The sequence below is a fragment of the Corythoichthys intestinalis genome, chromosome 4, assembly GCF_030265065.1.
Source record: "Corythoichthys intestinalis isolate RoL2023-P3 chromosome 4, ASM3026506v1, whole genome shotgun sequence".
NCBI lineage: Eukaryota > Metazoa > Chordata > Actinopteri > Syngnathiformes > Syngnathidae > Corythoichthys > Corythoichthys intestinalis.
This window is the reverse complement of record NC_080398.1, coordinates 6,156,753-6,173,567: the sequence shown is the minus strand read 5'-3', so window position 1 is coordinate 6,173,567 and position 16,815 is coordinate 6,156,753. Positions and strand designations below refer to the sequence as shown.

Genomic DNA, 16,815 nt, shown 5'->3' with positions numbered 1-16,815 from the left:
GACAGTGGATGTTAGCAAGAACAAAAGATTTTGAATTTAAAATTTCGTAACTCACCTTCTGGAGCATAAGATAAGATTCCTGCCGAATTTTCGTGGACGAGGACCTGTTTCACCCAACCAGCAACGAAGTATTTATAAGCCTCCAAGCTCTTAAAGTTTCTCAAACTTTCGTGAGAATAGGCTGATTTTGTGTGGACAAGATAGTTGTAAATATCAGGGTAGCAGATGGCAGGCAGAGACGGCGAAGACAGCGGGTCGAAAAACATCCATTTAGGCATCAAATATGGATCTGGCGAATGGATAAACTGAAGCTTTTCCACATAACGCCTTTTATGCAACGCATCCAATGAGTTTACAGCGTCAGATAACACCGGGGCTTCCATGAATTGCTCCATAAATTGCACGACTAATTGAAACCATTGAGAATAGGGCTAAAAAATGCCGGACAATATGGCGGCCGGATACAGCGACAGGTCATTTTGTGACGTAGGTGAGTAGGGTCTATTGGAAAAAAAAAAAGGTCCACAGCAAGGCTCCGACCTGCAAGGATTATCTGGCAACTAAACGGATATGTTTAGTTATGTATGTCAACGGATATGTCCCCATTTAATTTGTATAGAAATTGTTAATATGCTTTCAGAATTTTTTTAAACAAATTAAAAGATTTTTTCATGACGCTCGTCGACGATAGATGACGTTTCTCTACTCAGTGAGTTGCAGGTGCACTTTAACTCCACAGGTGGCGGTAACGAGCAAACAGCCGCCAAGTGAACGCTTGCTGCTTGTTGCAACGTCAACAACAACGGAAAGAAACACGTCGAAAAACAGACGATTTCTGGTTTAGTTGTAAGTTATTACACTTTATAACATTTTTTGTCGGCATTGTGCTGCTAACAATCCATTTTCTGGCATTTTTGTTTTATTTTCTCGCCGTTTTGTACTCGCAATGCGGAAGTGAACGTTGGCAAAGTTTTTTTAAATTATTTATTTGTTGTGATTTTGACCCTAAGTAGTTTTTGTTCTTTTTTTCAGTACATATTGGCTTAATTATCAAAACAATGAAGTAATTTACGTGTCAAAAGGGTGCCACTCGTCATAACTGACGAGTTTTAGAAAGAAAGGACTTTAAGGGGAATTGCAACAAAAATAGCATTTTTTTAGCATTCTAGATAATTTGCTGTGTGATTAATTAGTTTGGAATTCAATTCCGAAAATAAATTTTAAAACGTCAATGGCTAATACACATATACACTGTGGTTAAGACTCCCAAAATCAATTTCAAACGAAAACATTGGGAAAACGTCAACGAAAACTCGACAGAACAGTTACTTTTTGAAATTACTAAAACATGACTGAGATTACTAAGAATTATTGTCCAAAACACAAAATTGAAAATTAAAAGGGCTGCCAAAACACGAATGACGTAAACTATCTTGCATTTTCGACTTATTATACAAAAACTGGCCACGTCTCGTCATGTTTTAGTCTTCCAAGTCACATTTTTAGCTAGTCATCGTCACGAAATATATATTGGGCAACAAAATGTTTTCGTTATGGTTGATGCAATGCTTATTGCATTGAACATTTGTGGCAGGTAAAGTAATCGAGGGTAAAAATGGGAAATAAATATCTTTATTTCTCAACAATATCGTGCTATAAAATGGCCCGTATCTACATTTTCCATCCATACTGCACAGCTCTAATTGAATGTTTTTTTTTCTTTCTCCTCAGAGTTAGGCAAGATGACCGTGACTGTGACCAAGGCTAACGGAGTCACCGTTTATACAGTGACGTCTGACAGTCAAAGTTGCTTGCCACCATTTTGCCAACTCTTCAAGGATATGTGCTACAGCCCCAGGTGTTGTTCGGTGTCCCAGCGCATGAAAACTATCATGGGCTCTTCCCAAACTCTGCTGGGGGTGAGATTTGCTGCCAACGTTATGTTAGTCTGGGCTTTTTTTTTTTTTTTTGAAATTACGTAAAGGTGTACAATGTAGGCTTGACCGCCAAAAATGGTAAGGCAACTAGATCTAAAACCCCTAGCAAAAAGTATGGAATCACCAGTCTCAGATGAGCACTCACTCAGACATTTTATTATGTAGAACAAACTGACTCCTTGACATTCAGAAACACTAAAAGAAATAAATAAAAAACATTGTGGTGGTCAGCAGGGCCAGCCCAGCCTATACGCAGACTGTGCAGATGCTTAGGGCCCCTGACCACTAGGCGGCCCCCAATCTGGCGATTGTTTAATTTATATTCTATTTTGTTTACTACAGTTTGCTTTATTTGACTTTTGTGAGTTTTGATACTTGATTACAAGCTTAAAAAATAAAAGTTCTTCCTAAACTTCTTTCTTTCCTCCTTTAGAAAAAGGTTTGGCGCTATCTACTGTAAGTACTGACAATCATTTGGGGTGAGAAGTTTGAAGTATGCTGTGCAACAAAATCTGATTAAAATACAAAATATGGACGTATGGCTTGGATTGCATGTATGGGTTTCACAGTACACTGTGACGAAATGGTGGGCCAAAAATATGGGCCCCTTTGCATTATTTTGCTTAGGGCCCCCAAATGGCTTGGGCCGGCCCTGGTGGTCAGTAAATGTTACTTTTATAGAGCAAGTGCAGGGAAATATAGAATCACTCCATTCTGAAGAAAAAATGATGGAATCACTCCATTTTGAGTAAAAAATACAGTCAATTTCCTTTCCTTAATTGGGCCCCTGCCTCAGATTAGATCTGCTCGTTAGTCAGCAGTTAAAAACAGTGCAGTTATCACACCTTGGAGGGCTGCTGGACCAAGAGTGGATTCGCAAGAATCATGGCTCCAACAAGAGAGATGTCTGTTGAGACCAAGGAGAGGATTAGCAAACTTCTTGAAGAAGGTAATGCTACATGTATGGTTGCCAAAGATGTGGGCTGATCACAGTCCGCTGTATCAAAAATCTGGACCAAGTATAAACAGCATGGCAAGGTTGTTAAAGTTGAGCATACTGGTAGACCGAGGAAGACATCCAAGCGTCATGACAAACAACTAAAGGCCATATGTCTTGAAAAAAGACAAATGAAGAAGAAATGGGAGGAAGCTGGAATTGAAGTATGTGACAGAACTGTGCAAAATCGCCTAAATGAAAAAGGATTTTCATACTAAAAAGAAAGCTAAAGGAAACCATCATTGACACTTAAACCGAAAAGAACAAGACTGCACTGGCCTAAGGAGAGGCAATCATGGACTGTGAATGACAGAATGAAGGTTATTTTCCGTGGTGAGTCGAGAATCTACATTGGACAAGGTGATGATGCTGGAACTTTTGTTTGGTGCCATTCCAGTGAGATTTACAAAGAGGACTGCCTGAAGAAAACCTCAAAATTCCCTCAGTCCTTGATGATATGGGACTGCATGTCAGGCGAAGGTACTGTGGTTGAATCTTAAATAAATGCCCAAATTTACATTGAAATTTTAGACCGCTTTCTTATCCCTTCAATTGAAAATGTATTTGTCATTTTCCAAGATGACAATGCATCATGCCACAGAGCTAAAACTGTTAAAGCATACCTTGGAGAAAGACTCCGACCTGCAAGGATGATCTGGCAACTGCAATCAAAGAGAGTCGGCACCAAATTGATGAAAAATACTGTTTGTCACTCATCAAGTCCATGCCTCAGAGACTAAGATGTCATAAAAGCCAGAGGTGGTGCAACTAAATACTAGAGATGTGTTTTGATTGGTATTTCTTTGTTTGTTTCTCATTATTCCATATTTTTCTCCTCATAATGGAGTGATTCTATATATATTTCCCTGCACTTGCTCTATAAAAGTAACATTTACAGACCACCCCAATGTTTTTTATCAATTTCTTTTAGTGTTTCTGAATACCAAGGAGTTGGACTTTTGAACTAATTTGTTATTTTTTTCAAGCTTTTTATCTGAGTTTGTTCTACATGATGAAATGTCTGAGTGAGTGCTCGTCCGAGACTGGTGAGTCCATCCTTTTTTCTAGGGGTTGTAATATTGACTAGCACAAAATGCCTTGCCCCTTCGGTTGCCAGAATACCGGTTCACATTGGAGAACCTCCAGGAAACGAACTTTAAGTGGCAAACGACAAGTCCTCTTCAGAAAGTATATCTTATTCTTAATTTTTAAGATGTTTTCAATGTAATAACGCCAATATTTAGAAATGAGGATTAAAAGAGCCGTGATACGAGGTCCAAGTTAGTTTATGTTACCATGACCGAAGTGAAGGAGTGAGACTTTCTCACAGAAACAAGGGCCAGTTAGTCACTCAAAGTTTAGAGAAGGTCATGCTGCTTTAAAGTGTGTACGACAGAAGAAAATAAGTCTTAAATAGCATTATTATGTGAATTAGAATCATATTTTGAGACAATTTTACTACATACGACAATTTGGCAAAGCGCAGATGATGAGAAATTAGTCTTTAGAACTGCCAGTTAGCCACACCTACCATTCTCGGGCTCTAGCGTCCCCAACAGGTGGATGACGTTGGCAGGAGAACGGTCTCGTCTGTTTTACGATTCAGCCAATTAAGGGGTAGTTATTCAGAACGAGGAAAATGCGACGTCGAGAGCCGCAAAATGTCATTGTTTCAGTCTCTCTACTCCAATATTTTTATAGGATATTCTTTTTATCCAAGTATTTTCCCCCAGTAGCTAAATAAATGATATGGTCATGACAAATAAGTCTTGTGCTAAATGGAATATGAAAAAAAAAAAAAAAAAACATTTATTCAGTACGACATGGCAAAATTACTCCATAATGGTCAAAACTGTCGACTTCACCTTTTCACACCTCCCGAACGATATTTTATGCCACCATAGTAAGTCTGGCTTGTGTCATTTCCCTTCACCGGCTTTGGAGAATGTAAACGAACCAAGAGGCGTGACAGCTAGCCGACATGCGAACCCGAACCGAGTGATGTTTCAAAGTCTTTGAAGCGGAAAATCACGCGTAACTAGCCCGGATCATTTCACACGACGGCGGGGTTGTCGATTGTCTTCGTCGATCAGCAACCTGCCCGGTGGGGAGCAAGTTAGAGCTCGTCGTTCCCCTGCTGTAGGGCAGAGGGCTTGTTTGCGGGGAAGCAGCTAGACATTGACCACCTGAAAAACCGGCAGATGTCGGGGCAGCGTGTAGCTGCCAAATGGTCAACACGAATATGGCAAAATAATGCTTTACTACATGGCGAAGACGTAAACAGCGAGAGTCATATGAGCAGGGGTCGCGTTAACCGAATATTTTCCGCCGTTGACCGGTTGTTTAAAACGGTGACGGAAAAAACTGAAGTCTGTCCATCATTTTGATAGGTTGCAATTCACACCCCAGACCACAGGGTGGCGAGTGAGCATATTAATTAGCTATTGTCTCTCTTAATGCATGACGTCGTTGGCTATTCTGTCAGAATATTGTCGTGTCACCGGGGTCTGGCAGCTGCACCGTGATTGAAACATCAACGCGAGGTTCTTATTGGTGCACCCGGTGTGCCAGCGCGTCATCCAATTGGTGGACTAGATTGCCGCCTGTGTATAGACCCCAATCACATGACGTCACAACTCCGCCCCCCTGACTGGAGCCGCCATATTGTGTCAGCTCGTCGTGTGTACACATTACCGCTACGTACATGCCTCCTATGACGGCGTGTTTTTCTGCTCGTTAACATTAATAATCAAAATGGTGAAGGCGTGTGTGGCGGTTGGTTGCAGTAATAGAGAAGATAGACGGAGAGACTTGAAGTTCTACCGTATTCTGAGAGACCCGAAGAGGAGAGCGAGATGGACTGCTGTAATTCGACAAGAAATCTGGGCACCAAACGATCACCACAGACTATGTAGTAGTCATTTTATGTCTGGTAAGATGCATTTAATATATATTTAGAAGATTTTGGGCTGACAACCACAATTAAGATCATTGTGTGACGTTGGTGATTGGGGTCTATATAGTTGCCTCTTTTTCTTTGGGGGCGGAGTTGTTGTTTTGTTGGTGTTGTTGGCGGTAAGCAGAGTAAAAAGAGGGAGAAAAATACCACGACTTCCGTGTCTAATTTTTCGCCGCCAAGCAAGCGTTACAATACTAATTAAAAATGAATGAAAACTAAATACTATTGAATATGTCATCATTATCATTTTAAAAAATTAAGTGACGGGTAAAAATAGATTATGACCGGATTTTTATGACCCTGTCAGTCAAAATGACAGACAACGAAAATGTCTAGCGCAACCTCTGCATACGAGAGCGGCTGCAGTTGTTGTGCAGCTAACATGTGCAGCTAATGTGTATGAGGAGAGCTTTTTACGTGCCCATTCATGAGCAAACGTAATTAGTCCTTTATTTAAAGAAAGTTTGTAGTGTCTACTTTGTAATCGCTGTATTCGCGACTATTTTTAACACAAAGTTGCAATTTCTGATCGAGTGGAAAATGGGACAGAACACCGGGCACACGAAGAGGGCAATAAGCCGAGTATAGTGCTCTCTCCGCAGGGGGATGTGCGACAAACCGCAGGTCGTCGGCCGAGTGGACATGGAGCATGTCAGCCACAAAATGCAAAATGCGCAATACAAAACATGATGTTTACTCACTTCCTTGTAAGTCCAATGGTTCCACAGTAGTAGGGCTTGTTTTGGCCAATATCCACCGATGAATGGGAACCTTTTGAAACCCCAAAAAGGGTCACACGCCTCTCCCTGGTGCAGCAACATTTTTCTGCAGACGTTTGGCTGGCGTGCTGCGAAAAATAAAATAATTAATCCGCAAAATCAGATGAATCCTTAGTCCTTCTCATACAAAGTACGGCTGGATAGTGAAGAGGACTCCTACCGTACACGTCACAGCGCTCTCATTCTCAACTCGAGACTGGAGCAGGAAGTCGCTCATTTTCATGGCGCAGGATTTAAAAATTGAATGTATAGGTGTCATATGCACTTTAACGATTGTCTATTTTCAACCCAAAGGCAAATATATCAGCCATTTTTTTTCCATCGTAGAGCCTGCAGATCGCCGTGGGTCTGACGACCATCGCCATCGGCGTCCTCCCCATGTTCGGAGGGTACGAAAACCCCTGGTGGAACATGTGGGTCAACTTGTTCTCCTTATGGATGGGCTCGGTGGTAAGCAGCAGCGCAGCAGCAGCATCGCCGTTGTTACGCGTTTGTGACTAAATCGGCTTAAATGTCCCATTTTGTTGCTAGTTTGTGCTTTTTGGCGCCATCTGCATTTTCTCTCAGAAGTACCCGAGTCCGTGTCTGGTGAGTTGTATTTTCATGTTCCCGTAAATTAAAATACTGAACCACTGGTGTGTTCACAGCCAGTCTGAAAGCACAAAAGCACTACATTTTGTAAACGTGTATCTATATAAAAAAAAACAACAACAACAAGGACAAAAAATTGAAAATGAAAAATGGTGAAAAAAAGATTAAAAAATTAAAAAAAAAAAAAAAAAAAAAAAAAAAGGGGGTACAAACAAAAAAAATCAAATTGTAAAAAAAAAATAGCATTTTAATCAAAGAAAATAATTTGGGGGTGATGAAAATAAATAAAAAGGAGGAATTTATGAATAAAGTATTTGTTTTTTGTGTTATTTATTCATTTTTGCTTAAATTAATAAATATAGATTACTATTTTAGGATTTTGTCATTTTTACCTGAATTTTTCCATTAAATTTTTTTGAAAAAAAAGAAAAGAAAATCCTGAGTGAGGAAAAAGATTTCAAAATATTAATAAAATTTAAACTTAACATGTTTTAATAGAAAAACAAATATTAAAATTGAAGAAAATAATTTGAGGTGATAATAATTAATCTTTTTTCATATGTATTTTTTTATATGTATTTCTTTTTCATTAATTTATATTGTAATTAATATAGAAATTTTAGGATTTTGTCATTTTTACCAACATTTTGCATTTTTAATTGCAACAAAAAAGTCTTAAATGAAAAAAAATCTAACACAAAAATTAAAACTAAAAAAAATATTTTTAAAAAATGATGGGGAATGAAAAAAATTAGAAATGAGTCATTTAATAATGAAGTCCGCCTTTTTTGTATTTATTATTTTTTATTTTAATTAATAAACAGATAAATTTTAATATTTTAGGGTTGTGTCGTTTTTAACTTTTTTTTTTTTTTTTTTTAATCCCAAATGAGGAAAAAGATTATAAAAAATTAATCAAATTTAAAACTACAAATTTTATCATTGGGAAAAAAATCATTAAAATTAAAGAAAATAATTTGGAATGGTATTTATGAATAAATTAAAGGGAGGCCCTCATTTTTTATGTGTATTTTCTTTATTAATTTACATTGTAATAAATATCGAAGTTTGAGGATTTTGTCATTTTTATTTTTAATTATTTTTTAATTAATATTTTTATGCACAACAAAAATGGGAAAGTCCTAAATGGAAAAAAAATCTACAACATAAATGAAAACTGAAAAGTTTAAAATATTTTTAAAAATTGTGGGGGTGTATAAGTATAATTAAAAAGGAGGAATTTAATAATCAAGACCTCTTTTTATGTTTCATTTTTAATAATGTATGTATCTTCCATATATACTTTTATTTCTTACATCTTTTTTTTTTTTTTTTTTTTTTTTTTTTTTTTTTTTGGAGTACTTTGTCAATTTTAACTGAATTACTATTTTTTAATTATTCATATTTTTATGTATTTATCGAATTCTACATTGTTTTATGTATCTTTTTTAAACCGAGGGGCTAAATTTCATTCTTCCGTGGGTCAATTCCTGCTCATTTTTGGGGCATTTTCGAGTCACCTTCTTGTTAACTCATCGGCTGCCATTGACGGTGCCAGACGTCCAATCCGTTTGGACTTGGATGGGCCAATGAACCAACGCCAACAGGAAGTGACCTCAAATGAACATGAAGCCACCTGAGAATGTTCCAAAATCATCAGGAGATGACCTGTAAATGTAATCCAAGATCAACAAACTTGGAGTTGACTGGACCAAAATATGAAGCATCCCGACACAATTTCCCCAGAAATGGCATTTTCTCGTTAGTAAAACATAAATAAAATAGCCTCAAAATTGTACATTGATCACACAAAGTGTCTTTCTGTAAGCTGAAGCGTATCTTGATTGTTTTAGGTCATCATCAACGCCATTTTGAACCTCAGCGGCGTGCTTTTCGCCTTGTGCAACATCGTCCTGTGCGCAATCAACATCGGCGTGATAGACATGTGGGACGTGTGCGAGTTCCCCAATGAAGAGTACTCCTACAGCAGGCCGAGCAGACGTGAAAGAGACTTTGAGGAGCGATGCCTGCAAGCCAAAGACCTGCTTCTTGTAAGGCTTCTTTTTACACTTAACTCGTTGGCTGAGACGTCCAATCCATTGGAAGTGGGAGAGTTGGTTTGGTTCATTCGCTGCCACCCTTCCGCTTAAAATGGATTGGATGCCTCCTAGTGATAAAGTCATTGTTATTATGATCAAGAAGTAATTTTGTTTGGGGGGGGGTGACCTCTAGATGTTCCTGAAAGGCATCAACGGAATTCTACTGGTGTTGGCTGTCTTGGAGCTGTGCCTGGTGCTCTCGTCCTCCATTTTGGCCATCAAAGCTCTCAGGAGCAACGATAAGGCACGTCGCAAGATTGCCATGTCGTTTTTTTTTGTCTTAGTTTGACAACTCATTGGCCGCCATTGACGGCGATAGACCTCCAATAGATTGGCAATTGTGGAAAATTCGTTTGAGCTTCATCGTATTTTTTCTTTTTTAAATGAATTTCTATTAAAGTAGTTTTTTTTTCTTTAAACAAACTTCAATAATCAAAAGAGTAGAAATTAATGTTTATTGTGAACATTTTTTTCCCATTCATTTTCAATGGCAAAAAAAATACAATGTCCCCAAATCAGCAGGAAATGACCAAATATCAATAGGACGTGTACCCCAAATGTCCCCGATTGCATTGACGCTTATGAAGGGTGATGCCATTGACGTCCATCGATGTCCAAACTTCCCATTCATTTCCAATGGCATTTCATCATGTTTTTTCATTCTATTGATGCCAGTGTACTTGGACTCCATTGACACCTATGTAAGTCGATACCATTGACGTCCATGTACGTCCAATTTTTTTCCCATTCATTTTCAATGGCAAAAATAACAATATCCCTAAATCAACAGAAAATAATCAGATATCAGTAGAACACGCCCCCAAATGACCTAATATGATCAGGCCACGCCCCCTGAATGTTCCCAAATCACCTGATATGATCAGGCCACGCCCCCTAAATGTTACCAAATGAATGATATGACAAAGCCACGCCCCTAAATGTTCCCAAATGATCTGATCTGAATAGGCCACGCCCCAAAACGTCCCTAGATGCCCTGAAATGACCAGGCAACGCCCCCCAAATGTTTCCAAATGACCTGTAATGATCAGGCCACGCCCCATAAATGTCCCCAAATCAACAGAAAGTGACCTGATACTGTCCCCAAATTGTCCCCAAACCAACCTGGGCAGGGTTAAGATCTGTATCTCCACACAGCAAAGACCAGAAGTAATTTCTCCTGAAATTGCAGTTTCTAGTTTAAAATGTGTAATGCTTTTGGATTGGCTGGCACCAATCTTTTTTTTTTTTTTTTTTTTTTTTTAGTTTTTAATTTTTTTTTTTTGTCTCTAAACAGTAAATTTACTTATTTATTTATTTATTCTTAATAATGAATATTTAAAATTTACAATATTTAAATTTGGATTTATTTAGTATTTTCTTAAAGTAAACCAAATACTCTTTTATAATGTTATTATACTGTATTATATCTGTATTTATAATTATTTTTTTCCCAGACTTATATTTTACCAAAAAAAAAACTTTATATAAAATTGCATTACTTTTATTCTATGTATTTTTAAATGAAAAAAAATGTTTTTTTCCTTTTCAGCTTTTATGCAAAATATAAACAAAATATAAAGAAAAAAAATAATAAAAAATTAAGTTTGAGCTGTTAGTGTTTTTTTTTTTATTTAAACTTTCTCTGTTTAATTTGTATTTAATGTTAAAAAAAAGTTTAAAAAAATAAACCCACTGAGCATCCTTTTTTTCCTTTTTTAAATATTGTATTTTACAAATAAATATTTCTTTTTTTTCAAGTTTTTCAAAAGGTTTAAATTAATTTTTTAAATTAAATAAATTTGATAATTACAATTAAGTTATTAAATTTTTATTCATTTGTCCGTTCATTTGCCCCTCCCCGTCCAAACTGATTGGATGCCTACGCCGTCAGTGGCCCTGAAATGTCACTCACTGTCAGTCCTCAAAGATTTTTACATGTCGCATATTTTCTCTTCAATTTTTTTAGAGCCCTGAAGACGTGAAAGAAGACCAAACTTCTCCAGAGTTTGGAGACGAGGTGATTCTCGTCAAACCTTGAGTCAAAAATCCGAGAAATATTTTCATCTTTTCTAAAGTCACGTAAAATAAGAGGGAAAGCACAAACACTATACATCATTGTATTAAGGATGAAAAGTCAGGCCAATGGATCCATTGCAAAAAAAAAAAAAAAAGTACAATTTATATTCGGAAAAATATGCTACTTATCATGTCTGCAGTTGATTCCATTTTTTTTTTATAAATGGAGATAACCATTTTTGTAATCTGCTTTTTGCACTAATTCTACAGTATTTTTTAAACCCCCTTCTTAGACTTTATAATGTATTGGCAGGACACAGGTCGCGGGGCCGATAAATAGGGGGCCTGCATTGTTGGCGAGGCTGCAAAGCTGACCGAGTGGAATCACAGACAGAGCTTTTTTCATTGAAAATTCTTGTGAATGAATGCTTAAATCCCTGAATTCTTTATAGATATGGACGTAAAACAGTCTTGATTCTTGGTTAAAAGCAAAAAAATCTGTGCAGTTAGCGTTTATTTTGCGTAAATATGTCGAAGTACTATGCTAGTCTGTTAGTAAATGTAGCTAGCGGCCGCCTGACGTACTCAGAGCTTTTCCGGTGAAAATTCTTGTGAATAAATGCTTAAATCCCCGAATTCTTCATAGATATGGACCTAAAACAGTCTCGATTCTTGTTTAAAAGCAAAAAAATCTGTGCAGTTAGCGTTTATTTTGCGTATATATGTCAAAGTACAATTCTAGTCTGTTAATGAATGTAGTTAGCGGCCGCCTGATGTAAGCAGAGTGTTTTCGGTGAAAATTCTTGTGAATAAATGCTTAAATCCCTGAATTCTTCATAGATATGGACGTAAAACAGTCTTGATTATTGGTTAAAAGCAAAAAAATCTGTGCAGTTAGCGTTTATTTTGCGTAAATATGTCGAAGTACGATGCTAGTCTGTTAGTGAATGTAGCCCAGTGGCCGCCTGATGCAAGCAGAGCTTTTCCGGCAAAAATTCTTGTGAATAAATGCTTAAATCCCAGAATTCTTTATAGATATGGACGTTAAACAGCCTCGATTCTTAATTAAAAGGCCCCAAAAAAGTGCAGTTACATTGATTTTGCGTAAATATGTCAAAGTAAATTGCTAGTCTGTTCGTGGATGTAGCTAGCGGCCGCCTAATGTAAACTGGGCATTTCCGGTGAAAATTCTTGTGAATAAATGCTTAAATCCCTGAATTCTTCATCGATATGGATGTAAAACAGTCTTGATTCTTGGTTAAAAGCAAAAAAAATCTGTGCAGTGAGCGTTTATTTTGCGTAAATATGTCGAAGTACAATGCTAGTCTGTTAGTAAATGTAGCTAGCGGCCGCCAGATGTACACAGAGCTTTTCCGGTGAAAATTCTTGTGAATAAATGCTTGAATCCCCGAATTCTTCATAGATATGGACGTAAAACAGTCTCGATTCTTGGTTGAGAGCAAAAAAATCTGTGCAGGTAGCGTTTATTTTGCGTATATATGTCAAAGTACGATGCTAGTCTGTTAGTGAATGTCGTTAGTGGCCGTCTGATGTAAACGGAGCATTTCCGATGAAAATTCTAGTCAATAAATGCTTAAAACCCCGAATTCTTAATAGATATGGACGTAAAACAGTCTTGATTCTTGGTTAAAAGCAAAAAAATCTGTGCAGTTAGCGTTTATTTCACGTAAATATGTCGGAGTACTATGCTAGTCTGTTAGTGAATGTAGCTAGTGGCCGCCTGATGTAAGCAGAGCTTTTCCGGTGAAAATTCTTGTGAATAACTGCTTAAATCCCTGAATTCCTCATAGATATGGACGTAAAACAGTCTCGATTCTTGGTCAAAAGCAAAAAATCTGTGCAGTTAGCATTTATTTTATGTCAATATTGCGTACTATGATGCCAATGCAGTAGTGGCTAATTTCTCCAATTGGTTTTTTTCACATTTCAAAATGATAATTACCTTGAATCCTCAAACAAGTCACTCCTGAGACAATCCTTTCTGTTTGTATGCGGTACAGTTTTTGTACTTTTTCAACAGAAGTCCGGCATTAGATCGCTGCCTGTGTGTGTTCGTGAATAGCTCCTCTTAATGTGGGCGGCCCCCTACTTGAATGATGATCGATCTGAGCCGTCAATACATTATGAAGTCTATGCATCATAGTATTAAGTATGAAAAGTCAGGCATGTGCATTCGTTGGGGGGGAAAAGTACAATTTATAGTCTGAAAAATATGCTACTCGTCATGCCTGCAGTTGATTCAATTTTTTCATAAATTGAGGTAAACTTCTATATTTGTAATCTGCTTTTGCACTAATTTTACAGTATTTTTCTTTTTTTACCCCCTTGATGCTGTAGTTCACGTTTAGCAAATATACATAAGAAAGCATTGGGGGAAATACATAATGCAGAATATTATATCCAAAATGGCATTGAGAAATGAAAATAAAAATGGGAAAATCCTAAATTCAAAATAGATATAGGAATGGGAAATTTATTTGTATCGCACAATTCGACACGATAGGTAAAAGTGCTTTACATGCAGTGTTGTCACGGATTACTTAAAAAAGTAATTTAACTACTGATTACTGATTACACTTCAAAAAAGTAATCTAGTTACTTTACTGATTACTTTATTATCAAAGTAAGTAAAGTAACTTATCAGTTACTTTTTACCAATTTTTCTCCTTTTGCTGCCTCAACATAAAAATAACAGAAACATTTCATCACGTGTAATTGAGTTTTTCACATAAGGCTTAATCTTTGCGTTAGCGGGGGTTTAATTAGTCGATGGAGTTGATTTCAACCACCATTGACTCGCCCTAGCTTAGCCATCCAGGAGCCTTAAAACTAACAAATAACTGACAAACTGCACGAAATTTGTTTAAATAAAGTCCAATGACTAATTAAATCCCCGCTAACTCCAAGATGAAGCCCAATGTAAAAAATTCTGAACTTCCCCTTTGAAATAAAGACCTAGCCATTAAAATGTTGTCTATAAAAGTTGTAAAGCAATAAAACAACAAAAATTTATGAAATGAACAAAAATCCTACAACGTACAGTTTTCATAATTGTCATAATCATTTTTCGAACAGACCATGTGACTAGCACCTTGAGACTATCCTTTGCTTTTCTTAGCCAAAACTACACCAGAGGAGGCAAGATGGATATTTAGAATTTCTTTAAACCTAAGCTTTCAAACGCTACCAACAACAACTTGAACAGCTGATTGAACTCGAACAGTATCAAGATGTGTGTGTGTGTGTGTGTGTGTATATATATATATACATATATATATATATGTGTGTGTATATATATATATATATATATATATATATATGTATATATGTGTGTGTATATATATATACTGTACAGTATTGACCAAAAGTTTGGAGACACCTCAAAGGTGGATACTTTGAAGAATGTAGAATACAAAACCTGTTTTCAGTTATTTCACTTTTTTTGCCATTCCACATGTTTGTTCATAGTTTTGATGTCTTCAGTGAGAATTTACAATAGCAGTGAAAATATATAAAACGCAAAAATTATGAAGTGTGTCCAAACTTTTGACTTTCGTTTTAGTCTTCAACATGCTTCTCCCCCCAGTCCCACATTTGTAAAACTCCGCCTACGATTACAAACTCTAACTATAAAATGTACATAATTACACATATTATAAAGGCTAGTTGCTGGCTGTCTCGTCACCTGTCCTCTTGTTTTGAGTTTTTTTTTCGCGACGCGGACGGATATGTGAAGTAATGGCTGTATCTCCAGTGAGCAAATGCAGCCGTTTGTTGTATCTCTCCGTCTCCTTTACTGTTAGCAACATAGCTAGCAGGCTATGTGGCAGACGGCGTGCATACAGCATGGTACTGCACGTGACCCGTTTTTTTCCGATGAGAAAACGTGAGATGTGATTTCACTCCCAAATTCAAATGTGGTATTTTCTATTCAAATGCTCTTCGTACATGACTACAGTATTCTTCATTCTACATACAGTATGAGGCAAAAACAAAATAGTAACGCACAGTTACTGAGCAAACTAAATTTAATCAGATTACTGGCTTGGAAAAACTAACGCGTTACATTGCTCGTTACTGAAAGAAAGTAATCAGATTACTTTACTAAGTAACGCGTTACTGACAACACTGTAATTACTTGACATTAGAAAAACCACAAATTTATACTTAAAAGTCACAGTAAATCATCAAGATGGTTAAAATTCCAATTCCAACAGGTAATACAAATTAACCCACCCACCCGCCCCCCAAAAAATCATTTAACTTGAAATTTGAACATATTATTTTATATATTAATTAAAAACTGATAATCAGGAGAAAATATAGAAAATAGAACCTTTTTTCCTCACATATATAAATTCAAGAAAAACTTTTTCTTGCTCTTATGTTTGTCATAGGATTTTCTCATTTTTAGCTTTATATTTTTAATTTAATTTTCTTAATATTTTTGAATATGTAAATTCAGCTATCAAGGGGTTAAAAATGAGCAATTTTATATAGTCGATGAATGACACATTTTTGCACTAAAGAAATAAGAAATTTATATTTTTTTCTATAAATTTGTTATGCAAATAAATCGTCACAACGCTTGTGTGAGTTTTGATTTATTCATTTATACATATGATGGATATTGACTGCAAGCGTATCGGATTCCTCCTCAAATCTGATTTTTGGGGTGGACCCCCTCCGCCCACCGAGTGGCCTCCGTGTGATGTCATAGATGTCCGATCCGCTTGAAGTGGGAGGGATGGAAGAATGTTTATTGGATGCCACACTCCCAGTTGAAATGGACTCGACGTCTACCAGTGATAAACTCATTCCTATTGATGCTAAATACAACTTTTTTTCCCCTGTTGTTTTTAAATGTTATGAAACCAGAAAGTATTGTGTTGTGTTCTCTTGATGAATTATGAGTTTGCATTTCTTTTGACATCATGTTTGGAGGCATTGCTTAAAGATGGACGCTCCTGGTTCAGCACCTTCATTCCCGCTTGCAGGAACTCTTCCTCGTCGTCTTCCAGCTGCGGTCAGAAAATACAGCTTCCTTTAGTTTAGCGTAGCATCTAGCATAGCTACTTTTCATGTCTGCCCATATATTGTAATCAGAGGTGATTAGATTAGCCAAATATTTGACTCAAGTAAGAGTAGCGTTACTTCAAAATAAATGTACTCAAGTACAAGTAAAAAAAACTATTTGGTTAAAAGAATACAGGTAGTCCCCGGATTATGACGAATTCGACTTCTCGTCCGCCATTTTGTCTCCAGTCGTTTTTTGTTTGTGTGTTAAACAGTGCCTTATTGTTCCTCAAAAGATCTTTTTTTTTTACTTTATCAATATGACGTGTTCTGTCCTCAATAAAGTTGAAGTTGTTCACCTTTACAGATGTCAAACAATTGTGCTTTTTAAAGCGTTTGA

At 36.7% G+C, this 16,815-nt stretch overlaps 2 protein-coding genes across 2 annotated transcripts in view; one reads left to right on the top strand and one right to left on the bottom strand.

Moving 5' to 3' along the window:
• The first annotated feature begins 725 nt into the window (after positions 1-725).
• On the top strand, positions 726-16,734 carry LOC130915192 (transmembrane protein 176B-like). Its single transcript, XM_057835026.1, has 7 exons — positions 726-846; positions 1,732-1,919; positions 7,000-7,122; positions 7,204-7,260; positions 9,117-9,314; positions 9,496-9,606; positions 11,329-16,734. The coding sequence occupies exons 2-7, from the start codon at positions 1,743-1,745 to the stop codon at positions 11,398-11,400; spliced, it is 738 nt and encodes a 245-aa protein (XP_057691009.1). The 5' UTR covers positions 726-846; positions 1,732-1,742; the 3' UTR covers positions 11,401-16,734.
• Positions 15,665-16,815, bottom strand: part of LOC130915191 (uncharacterized) — a 29,805-nt gene continuing 28,654 nt past the window's right edge. Inside the window, exon 12 of the mRNA XM_057835025.1 lies at positions 15,665-16,420. Coding sequence (XP_057691008.1) covers positions 16,307-16,420 — 114 coding nt within the window. The 3' untranslated portion in view covers positions 15,665-16,306. The remainder of the gene's footprint in view (positions 16,421-16,815) is intronic.

Excerpts from the sequence above, each read along its gene's own strand:
- LOC130915192 (XM_057835026.1), top strand. The coding sequence starts at position 1,743 with ATGACCGTGACTGTGACCAAGGCTAACGGAGTCACCGTTTATACAGTG. Across the intron at positions 7,261-9,116 it reads AGTACCCGAGTCCGTGTCTG|GTCATCATCAACGCCATTTT; the intron begins GTGAGTTGTATT and ends TGATTGTTTTAG. Across the intron at positions 9,607-11,328 it reads CTCTCAGGAGCAACGATAAG|AGCCCTGAAGACGTGAAAGA; the intron begins GCACGTCGCAAG and ends CAATTTTTTTAG.